General features: G+C 36.2%; 1 protein-coding gene across 1 annotated transcript; it reads right to left on the bottom strand.

Moving 5' to 3' along the window:
- Nucleotides 1-384: 384 nt before the first annotated feature.
- Nucleotides 385-6,795, bottom strand: LOC103696221 (NADH--cytochrome b5 reductase 1-like). Its single transcript, XM_008777764.4, has 9 exons — nucleotides 6,564-6,795; nucleotides 5,535-5,676; nucleotides 5,331-5,421; nucleotides 5,084-5,161; nucleotides 1,609-1,689; nucleotides 1,417-1,506; nucleotides 1,155-1,220; nucleotides 794-880; nucleotides 385-638 (listed from the first exon to the last, which is right to left on the bottom strand). Exons 1-9 carry the CDS (start codon nucleotides 6,670-6,672, stop codon nucleotides 546-548), a joined length of 837 nt encoding a protein of 278 aa, XP_008775986.1. The 5' UTR covers nucleotides 6,673-6,795; the 3' UTR covers nucleotides 385-545.
- Between the last annotated feature and the right edge of the window lie 5,262 nt (nucleotides 6,796-12,057).

Raw genomic sequence — 12,057 nt, 5'->3', positions numbered from 1 at the left:
ACTGAAAAAAAAAAAAAAAATCAAAACTTACAGCATTTAGAACTTTGTTTTGAATGTGGTGACTGAAGTGATGGTGGTCAAGTAATGACCATGCCACTTCTTTCAGAGTTGAAAGAGGCCAAGTATCTGGTGTTGTTTACCTTGCATGAAATAAGCCCCCAAATTCAGTATGGAAAGGTCCAACCATGCTTTTTTGACCTTGGCCACCATCCATAAAACATGGGAGGGGAAAAAAGTGCATCATAACACTGGTATAAGTATAGGAAAAATTACGAAATGTTCTGCTATAAGGATTTTGTTGGTGTCCAGCCAGGTTTGATGCAGCTAAAAGGATTTGGTTATGGAAAAGTAGCAAACGAATTGAATTGGCCCATACATCTACTCTTAGTAGTTCAATTGAGTGACAGGTTTCATTGATATGAATTTGAAGCACCAAAATATAGGTTGGTTCTACAAAAGCACAGCATCACAATGAGGTGAAACATTATTATGGTCCTCTTCAACACTTGAGGAGGTTAGAACCATGCCCTGACAAACAAAAATGCTTAAAACTGGAACTGCATCTCCTTTGGATATCCCAAATCATCCAGGTGGGAAGCCATAGCCTTGTTCATGGGAGGTGGGCCACATCTCAGAATCTGCCAATCATCCAACAGAAGCTCAAGCTTTTAAAAACAGGGAAATTAGGAACTAATCAAGCATGAACATCAGAGGATTTGATAGCTCTTGTAACTCTGCTTACAACTGCATGTGTGCTCTTACTTGTCCATAAAAAAATATTAAAACATAATACCTGGATGTCAGGTGCTGGTGCAGGACAATGAACTCGAATCATTTCCTTCGAGACAAAACCAACGCCACCATTCCATTGATCAGGGGGCTGATAAATTAACAAGCATGACATCAACACTCAGATAAAAATGTAAATAAAAGAATACAGAGAGACCCAAGACACAGGAACAGGAAAAAGAAACTGAGAGTATAACAGAAACAACAGCTAACAAGCAAACAAAACAATTTAAGCTACTCATTAAACCATCTACTGCGTTACTTCATACTAGAAGAAAACCGAGGCATATACATAATTAGGTGAATGGTAGGCACAATGAACATAATAAAAACTTCCAGGGGAGATCAATCTGCGGGAAGTAGACCTGATTTAACACGTAATAGACTTTGAAGCGAGTTGGGTAGTTGCTGGCAAGGCCGTCAAGTTCTTCCTGCATTTATTAGCAGTTAAAAAAAAATCAGCATGCTTCTGATAAAAGTAAAATACAGACATCTGCCAGTAACTAACCAACTCATACTAATTACAAAAGTATGATACTATTCAATAATTACAAAAACCTATCTGCAGTTAGGAAAATTTAACCACAATGAAATTTTAAAATAAGATTGCAGTTTAGGTAATGCTACCTTAAGAAGGATATCTTCATACGTGACATTAGCATAGATAAGATAAACCTCCGTTTTGTCCTTTGGGTTTTCTAGTATTGCCCTCGTAACCTGGGATTTATGCAGAATGAGGAATTGAGGAATACAACTAAAATGGGTTGAGTTGTTTAGGTCCACTGATACCACAAAGACATGCAAGTCAATCCAATTTACCTGAAACATTGGAGTTATACCAGATCCTCCAGCTATCATTCCAAATGCTCTGACTTGCCCAGGTTGGTACCTAAAACGCCCCTAGAAGCATTGAAGGCACTATATGTTATCTGATACAATTTTAACCATGAAAAAAAAGCAGGTATAAAGGCACTAATTAAGCAACTTCTTTTAGAATACTGTATCAAGACCACTTCATTCAAATGCATGATCACCCAACTATGTTAAACACTGAATGATGCTAGAGTAACATCTGATCTATGTATGACTAAAAGAGAATACGTTCCAGACAGAAAAATAGGTATAAACAGAACAATATAAACGGTAAGTTTAAGTGCCAAAAATTTGCTCCCTGCTTTATGAGCTTAAATTGGGTCAACAATAACATTTTCCTTTCCATCAGTTAAGTCTTTCAAACACTCTGGCAGACCCCTCGTGACCCTAAGTTGCCTTTGCTACAAAATCAGTACCAGCATCCAAATGGCTGGTGTTAGGTTGAGAGATTGCCTTGATCATTCATACTCCTATCCATTAAGCAAACCTCAGATAAATGACATAAAGCTCTTGGTGCTTTTAGGATAAGTATAAACAGTTGTACTGAAATGAAAGTAGCAAACAAAAAAATATCCCCATAAAAAGTAAAATAAAATAACATAAAATAAAAAGAAGCAGAGGGAGGGGGAGTAGAATGTTGTTTTCAAATTTGCATCTCTCCCTCATCCCTTTTCCTTTCCTTCCCCTCCAGCATTAGCATTACAACCATGAACCCCTCCTCTCTCTCATATGCAAAAGTACTGCTTTCCAAATTTAAACATCCCAATAATCTACATGGATGGTAACAGATCTCCATGATACTCTTTTCAAAACAGTGGTTTTATTTAAAAAGTTGTAAAAGATAAAAGTGAGTAAACAGTGAGCAGTAGAAAACAAAACCAGAAATTGAAATAAAAAGAGAAGTAACAACAGATTTATTGGCCAACTGTTCACAGATATTTCCCTATGTTTTCGAAAGGCAACCATTGTGTGTATCCAGTTGTGGCACCATATGATGCCTTAGCAGTCTGCGGACACTGGTAAATTGATAATAACAAGCAAAAAAAAAAATGAAAATTAGAAATGATTTGGTAAAGTTTAGAAATAATGAGAATGCAATGGATGTGAACTTAGATAGAAATGATATGCATATTTAATAATCAATTCAAATAAATGAACCAGTTTCCTTTCTCATGGACACCTCCGAAAATAGGGCCAACTAATTTCACAAATCGGGACTTAGTAGCCATTATCCTATCGTAAGAAAACCAGCACTAGAATCTTTTTGATCTCAAATCTACACCCACTTTCTAATCGCTTCCGTACTAAAAGTGTTTCCAAAATATCTGCTTCCCGTACCTACACTCACGCCCACTCGCACACCCACCCCCAATTCTAGGAGCTAAAAACTGGGATAGTATATCTTTGCAAAAAGTTAGTGTATATTCATGCATACACACCTATATACACATCTGTTTATGCATATTACAATAACAAAAACATATATACAAATACATACAGTTATAAATATCTATATACGTACATACGAATGCCACATGATTTAAGTGCCAAGCTTTTGTTTTAAAATTTTTTTTTTGGCAAAATAATGTTGTGTCTGAAGATATAGATATCCAAAAGTCTTGAGCCTAATGATTTGATCAAGGTTTATATTGTGGCCAATATTTTGGCTGAGATATCGGTTCGTATCGGTATTAAGCAGTCATTCATATGATATAATTTATATCTAGGCCATTACTATATTTGCTGCTATAAACCCATATAATCCAAATATGCCAGCCAATATGATATCAAAATATCAGTTGAGATTTTGTAGTTTGCTTCTTAGAATTTTAAAATAATAATTAACTAGTAATTATTCAAATTAGCTGCTAAATATGAAAGTTAATCAAAACATCGAAATTAATCTGTGTTTTACTTTTTAAGTAAAAATGTTATCATATACTCATGAGAAATTAACTTTAAATAAAACTGCTGATATGCATCGAAAATCAATATGCTCATGAAGCCAAAAGATACCCAACATGGTTGCTTTCCTGCATTTAACTAATCAGAAGGATCTGAGATTAGAGAATCTATGAATTTGAAAAGATGAAGGGCAAATAAAGATGATCTAGTAGGAATCAAGAAAAAAACATGTTCCAAATGAATGCATTAACTAAAGGTATAAGGAGCAGTATCAAGTTTGAAAATAACTTATATGAGGCAAGGAAGTTTCTGGTGCTTGTGGGACTCTATACCCTTACAATATAAATCTATCATTACGAGCTTAGATTTCATAATCAGGAGAAGTCTTATTGTATAATAGTAGTTAATGATGTTATGCTGATTAAAGCATGGTTAAATGCCAATAAAATTAAAAAAAATAGGCAATAAAGTTATAGGCTAGTCAGAGCAAACAAGTATATTTAAATGGGGCGAGCGTGCAGGTGTGCACATGTATGCATTGGCAGTATATATTAATAGTCAATGGACATATAAAAGCAAGAGCAATGATTGTCATTGTGTCGATTCTGTTAGGCATACAAAGGGAGAACAAACAAGGATGCAAGCTGTATAATTTCTGATCATGGATGCGGCAAGCTGCTTACGTACACTTAATGCATCACAGGTTTATAAGGATTACATAGTATAGCCAACAATTATCTAACATCTTGGTGGTCTTCAAGGGTTCTGTTTTGAAGTTAGGGCTACCAATGTAATCAAAGAGTGCAGTTTTCCTCTATAAGAAATATTTATAATGTGTAAAAGCAGAGGCCTATACCAGAAGACAAATTATGCAAATTTTGTGGCAATCCACTGCAAAAGAGTCGTTACAATTGTCAACTATTGGTGTAACAAGAAAATGTTAATATAGGCTTCTCTAATGGATTTAAAGTCTTGGGTAATAAGAAAGGTGCATGTGAGCAAGTGAATTTCTCCTGGAGATGACAAGCATTACCATGAATTTCTAGCATAATGGAGAAGCTAAGTGCTAGAAACAACAAATGTTGGATTGACCTAGAAAGCCATGGTTGCACAAGCCATGAACTGAAAAGGCAATGCAAGTATCACAAAAAAGCATCTGATAAAATTCGTGCTGGCACAGAGCATGATAAGGTTCCACAGTTTCAAAAATAACAGGAGTCTCCTTTTTTCTCCTCAGTTAATCTACATTTGATACTACAAAGCATCAGACCAAGAAAATACTCAATATCAGTCTACTTTTCTTATTTCTATTGTTTCTGGCTAAAGGTATTTAAAGCAATCATGTATTCTACATCATTTGCTCAAATTTTTTAAATGAAATAGTTTCAGCATCTCTATTTTCCAGGGGAATGAATTAATTTTAATGAAAAAGGCACTCCACAAAAATCGAATGTTTTCAATGTAGTGAAACATCTGGTTGATACATGCATTCCCACAAGAAAATAAGAATGAATACCTTAGGGCCTTTTACAGATAAGTAATCTCCAACTCGCATTTCGCGGAAATGATGGGACATTCGCCCTTGAGGATACATCTACACAATAAGAAAAAGTCAACTCTAGTGAATGATGCTAGATGACCCTAGTACTGTTATTTTTAAGACAAGAATGGTTAAGACAAGAATGGTTGAGAATTTGAAGCATGAACTTTATGGTTTATATTCAAAGAATAAGTGTGCCAAAGTTCAATTGAGATCCGCATACCTTTATAACAAGTTCAAAGTAACCAACATCTGAATCCAGAGTAGTTGGGGTATATGGTTTAATAACTTCTTCACCAAGACTATCCTTTCCCCTATGAGAATCAATGATACAATTTCAATTACAATGAGAAAATCGCTCAATAAAATTCAAAATGTAATTGTGATGGGGGTGTGAATGGCAAGCATGTAACCAAGATGAACCAACCTGCAACTGATATGTTGTCCAATAGGAAGACCCAGAACAGATGTAGGTGTAGGAAGAGCAAACTGGAACTTGGCCACATTATGACTCAGGTGCCTTTTTTCCACGAGTTTGAAATCCTTGAAGTTTTCAGGGTCCAAGCAACCTGTTGTAGTAAGATAATCATCCCTATGAGCAAAGATTTCTATACCTTTTTCTTCCCAATAATCAATGACCGTTAGAATTCACAACAATAACAATATGAAACCTAATTTCCACATACTGTATAAGAGCTTAGATATGTGAATGATGGAATTTTCAAGCAGACAACTAATCATCAAAAAAACCTATGAAACTACAGAGAAGTGATGTATTTCAATAAGGTTCATTTTACAAATCTAAGATTTACATAATTTTATTAACCTGTTGTAGTAAGATAATCATCCCTATGAGCAAAGATTTCTATACCTTTTTCTTCCCAATAATCAATGACCATTAGAATTCACAACAATAATAATATGAAACCTAATTCCCACGTACTGTATAAGAGCTTAGATATGTGAATGATGGAATTTTCGAGCAGACAACTAATCATCAAAAAAACTTACGAAACTACAGAGAAGTGATGTATTTCAATAAGGTTCATTTACAAATCTAAGATTTACATAGTTTTATTAACAAAAAAAAAAAACTTTAGAACTGAATCGTTGACTAAGAAGAGGCATGATCTAGTTATTTTAACAGCATCTGACTTGTAAGAATCTAAAATCTCACAAAGTGATCCACCATCCGACATATAGATAAAACCACCATTCAGCATCCACCAAAACCTTGAACAAACGTTTAAGACAAGCCAGTCAAAGCCATCCAAGAGAGAGAGAGAGAGAGAGAGAAAGTTGCAAACTTCATATACAATCAACGTTCAAAATACAATCTTTGAATGAATAGAAGCCACCCAAGAAGGCATAAATCGGAAAAAATCGCTTTTTTTTTTTTGGAAAACCCACAGGTGAGGAGAAGAACGAACAAATCCAAACTCATGACGGCCCGTACCCTTGGGTTTCTTGGTGAGGTAGAGGTAGGCAGCGCCAGCGGCGACGGCCACAACGGCGACGGCTATCCCGACAATCTCCACGCTGTGGGACTGCAATGACTCCATCATGGTATACTCTCCACCCACTTCTCCTCTCCTCAATATTTCTCCTTATTTTATAGTCGCCGGGAGAGAGTTGGGGTTTGGTAGAGAAGGGATGGTTAGGAGTAGACAAGATTCTGGCCTCGGGGGTTGGTGTAACGGTGTTTGGAATTTGAAGGCACCTCCCTATCCATCGCTCGGCTTCTAAGATTTCGGGTGGGGACCAGAGAATTGTACATGTCGGGTGTAACTTGTGTGGTGGTAACTGGTAAGTGGTGGCTTTCGGTGGGCCCATTCTCTGTGGAGTCTTAGTTGCTGATGTGGCTAGTAGGTAGCTTTTGTGGTGCTTGGAGGGAGGAGATCTTCGGTGTGGATTCCTTCCGCTCACTGGATGTTGGTCAAATATGGGTGCGGCACAAGGGGTATGTTTTCACTTTTCATGGGACACTGGCATGTATAATCCACGTAATGCACAAATATTTTTTCTTTTATTAATATTTTTTAAATATAATATAGTAGTATAATAAATTATAGTAAAGAAAAAAATTTTATAGCCAATTTTTTGGTACAGACTACGTTGTACAATATAGGAAGAAAAAATATAAGAACAAATTTTTCATCTCCATAGTCACCAATTATCTATAGGTGATGTTTGGTACCCAGTAATAAACCAAAGATTAATAGCGATATAAATGGAGATGATGAGATCATTGCATTTGATTGCCATACTGATTTCAAATTTTCTTTACTCCTAAAATTACCGCCCGATCCACTAATGTTAAACACATACTTGAGGACAGGTCTCCAAGATCGCCCCAAGACAGTAATGTTGGACGGAAATTTTAGGTCAAAAATGCCGTCATTCTAGCATGAAAATTTATTTCCAAAAATATCGATCTCTCGAAAACAAAGTTTTAGCTGGGAAGGCTTTGATAATCCCTAAAAGAAATTCTTCTGGTTGGGAAGTTTAGATAATCCCCTGAAGTTATTTGATGAGTTTTGATTAAACTTTAGTCTTGTTGAATTGGTCTAAAACGATAGGTTTTAATAGTTTGATTTACATTCATGTGTATTTTTCTATGATTTCTTTGAGAATTCTGTTTAATAATTGAAAAATATATGGAATATATTAGGGATAGTTTTAATATTACATGGTCAGTGATTTTGATTTTTCATGATATACCAAATAAGTTAATCATGAAATTTGAGGATTTTTAATCACTAGAACATAGCATATTGGATATGGTGATATTAGATCATCGAGAAAAAATTATCTTGAGATAAGGATCGCCAGTAATATATATCACTGTAGTAGTCCTATTTGGGTTGCCAAACATCACTATAATGTAGAAGAAATAAGGAATGGTCGCATTAATCACCAAACCAAGGGGAAACGAACCTGTAATACAAAAAAGAAAACAAAGCATATGCCAAGTCCAAAAAAAATATTAATTCAAATAGAAAATATAGCACAATAAAAGAAATACATCAATAATATACCAATTTAAAAATCAATCTGAAATAGAAATCAAATAAATTATTAAAACAAATCAGCACCCAAAAAAAAGAAAATAAGCAAAGTTTTAAATAATCACTGCATCAAATTCAAATCTAGAAATGAATTCAATGCGAGAAGTAGGACCGAAAATGGGCTCAGGCCAACCTAATTAAGGCCCATCGGGCCATGCTAACTTCGAGTCGGGCTATAGGCTAGGCCGGAAAGAGTTCAGACTGAGTTTGTACTTAAATATAGAACCTATTTATTTTTTGTACCAAAATCGGGTATATTATTGGTCCGGCCCAAGCCCGAGCCTAAGCCTGAGTAAAGCCCGAATTCAAGTCTGAACCCATTTGCCTTTGTATACTGTTATTTGAAGAGAATGACGAGGCAATAAAGAAATGAGGTAATAAAGAACAATAGAATGGGTTAGCTAAAAATGATGTATCATATATCATTTATTTTTTATAAATATAAAAATAAGTGTTTTGGGAAAATGTTTTTTTTTTTTTTTTTTGCAAAATCTTTTTGTTTGGCACCTAAATATAAAGCCATCTCTCAATTTTATACTAAATATATAGATGAAAAAAGGTCATCTCATTTCAACTTTGCATTCAATTAACTAAATCCTCCTTGAATTTTGTAACTACAACTATTTAAAAAAAAAGGCCATCTTGTTTCAAATTCGTATTCAATTAACTAAATCCTCCTTGAATGTTACAACTATAACTGTGAAGATTGTCTTTTAATATTCATAATAGTATTCGCTAGAAAGTACTTAAGACTTGTTTAGACCCATTATCAACCCTATTTATAAAAATAATCATAATACTCTATCTGAGCACTTTATATATATATATATATATATATATATATATATATATATATATATATACACACACACACATACACACACACACATATATACTCGAGTGTTTTACACTACTCTAATTAAGGGTGAAAATGCATCGAATAATATCTATCTAGATCTGCTTTTGTATCTGAATCTATTCAGATATAGATAGAAATTTGAGCATTCAACTAATATTCAATTATTCACATCCGTATCTATATCTGATTCTATTAGTAATTCTATTTAATTTTATATGACACTCGTAAATATTTAAAAATAAATAAATGAACATACTAACATGCTATTGACTTGATTTATCATGTACTTAGTAATATCTTTAGTTTACAAATGTGAATATAGATATGCTAGTATTCAATCCGTATTTGATCCGATTTCAGCCCTAATTCTAATGCGAATATATCTTAAAAATTTCAGAAAATTATATATTTCTAAAAGCTCTAGAACCTTGTATCTTCGTTGCCATATCCTTCGGGTCCCACGAACTCGGATATTGGGGTTCACTCTTATTATAAGCACTGCCCCTCTCGCATCCCGGTTGAAATAATAAATCCAAACCAGTAGAAGAAAGTAAACGTGGTTGGTTCCATATGATTACAATAATAAGCTTTTTTCCGTCCAGTCATGGATCCAAACGGCGGTCCGAATCCAGCGTCCGCCAATGGTTTTAGTCGGTCACAACCAGCACCCGGTTTTGGAATTTCAAAACATGGTTCCATGACGGAAGCATTAGCTCAGTTGTCGCACCCCCTCGCTTTGAAACAAAGAATCGGCGGTTTGAGTATCTAATAGCGTTGTCTGTTGATATTTCAGTCATGCAGGGATTCCTCCTGCGAGAAGGGCTGAATTTGTGAGTAAAAAACTGGGGCTCGGATATTTATTCTTCCCCAGATCTCTCCCTGGTGCACCATCTACACTCTCTTATCTTTTTTTTTTTTTAAGAAAAAAATAAAGTTTCAGTGGTACCGAACCTGAACAAGAACGTGATTTAGTTAATGTTAAATCTGAATGAGATCGAGATCCCTCTGAGCATAAAGGTTTTTTCACTAGCAATATGCCATCCAATGCAATCTCCACCCCTCCCCTGAGAGCCCAACAACCCCCATCTCCCTGCGCAAAATCTAAAACCTGTTCACGGGCGACAAGCTCTGGAAAGTCACTACCTAATTCTCATTATCTCAAGTGATTGAAGATAAATTTTCAGTCTATGTTTACGGTTTGAGTTTCCACAAATACCATGATACTCCTAGAAAATTATCATGATTGAGCTTCCGTCAATGTTGTGGTACTGACGCTACATAAAAACTATGATATTGATTCTCTTGCTAAAAATTTTTCTTGGACTGAAATTAGAAAAAATGATCCGTGCCGTCTCTACAGAAGTTTGCAGTTATATCTATTGCTGCTAAAAATCAGGCCGGCCAAGATGCTGAGCTCGTTGAGCTACTAGAGTACTCGGACGGCCAGCTACTCAGTTTGTGGAGGTGGGTCAAAGATCACGACATGTCTTCGTGGTTGGGGATGCGATGGTTGGATGGTGGTGGCCCCAATGCTGTCGGTTGCTCCCGAGGTGATGTTGGACGATGGAGACTGTGCTCGGACCTTTGTTCTAAAGCCGGATCCGACTTGAAATAGTAAAAACAAAAAAAGTTCTGTTACCAAAGAGTGTCCAACAGGAGGACTCTCTAATACCTAAGTGAGACAAACTCTCCTAAAACAATAAAGGTATTGTGACAGCAGCAGAGTGGCGATGCAAGGGAGTAAAAGAGACTCAAGAGCAATTACTTGGAGGATCCTCCGGGAGTGGTTTATATAAACGAGGGTCAGCATCCATCGTCAAGAAATTCGGGCACGCAAAAAGGCCATTTTTCGTAATCGATCGCACGTCTCGAAGATCATGCATGGGCGTTTGACTTGTGCATCTTGCTCATTCGTCATGCAGTTATGCAAGCCATTTGCAATTATAGCCGTGTTGTTGCTAACTATAGGAAGAGTTTGAAATTTGAAGGAACTATCCGTATGCCTCTAGGATCAGCCATGTGGTGGGCTTTGACTGGCTGGTTGGAGGCTTCGTGGCTAACTCTCATTGGACAGTTTGCCACATCCGCTATGGTTAGTTTTAACGTGTATAACATCGCCACAAAAATTTGCTTCATCATACACATGTTGAAGTTGAACATTTCTGGATCTCTTAGATCAGTTGCGGTCGGCTGTCTTGCATCTTCGAGAGTTGAAATGCATGATGGTAGTGGTTGCCGGTGTTGAAGGAGATGGATCAAAAATTGTCTCTCGGGGATCATGTGAGAATGGTCGAGCTCCTTGGCTATCCTGAAAGCTTCTCCAATGGCCCACACTTCAGTATACATGATAGGGGGTGAAGAGAGATTTTCCTCACCTGCCAATATATGTCATAAGAAACAAAAGAACCATCTGTGCTATAGTTTACAAAAGGGTGAGGAGGTGGTTCCCGTCGAATCCTTTATGTATGCTATGGCTTGCAATACACAATTTCTAACTATTAGGCTTTGGGTTGTAATCTTAAGACTACAACAAGCATATGAAGGGTCAGGATAAAGATTGAAGTGGTGAAGCCAAGCAAGCATGGGCAGTCTCCCCCATAGCAGTCTCCACAAAAAGGTATGAGTCCAAGGTGCAACCTTCAATTTCCACATGATAGCCCATCCTCTCCATTTCTCGATCATTTGATGCTGCATCTTCTTAGATAAACATTGATTATATGTGGTCTTAGACAAAGGTTTACACACCTGCAAACCAGCCCGAGTCTAATCATTATTCCTATCAACATATGAGATGGGAAGTTTAAGGATTTTATCAATCATCTGCTGATCAAAACTCTAATCCCATGTAGACCTATCCCAACACCCCATTGATCATGGCATCGACATTAATACCATCAGTATCAGTTAACAAAAAGAAGGCTTTAAATTCAAAGGCAGGTTAAATATTTAAGGACTATGCAAAAGACTAGAATCCCTCCTACTACCGGTTGTTCTTTCCTCTTTGGGAAATGTTTGGCTATTCC

Source organism: Phoenix dactylifera, chromosome 13 (assembly GCF_009389715.1).
Source record: "Phoenix dactylifera cultivar Barhee BC4 chromosome 13, palm_55x_up_171113_PBpolish2nd_filt_p, whole genome shotgun sequence".
Taxonomy (NCBI): domain Eukaryota; kingdom Viridiplantae; phylum Streptophyta; class Magnoliopsida; order Arecales; family Arecaceae; genus Phoenix; species Phoenix dactylifera.
Note: the sequence above shows the minus strand (reverse complement) of the source record. Positions and strands in the feature narration are given on the sequence as shown.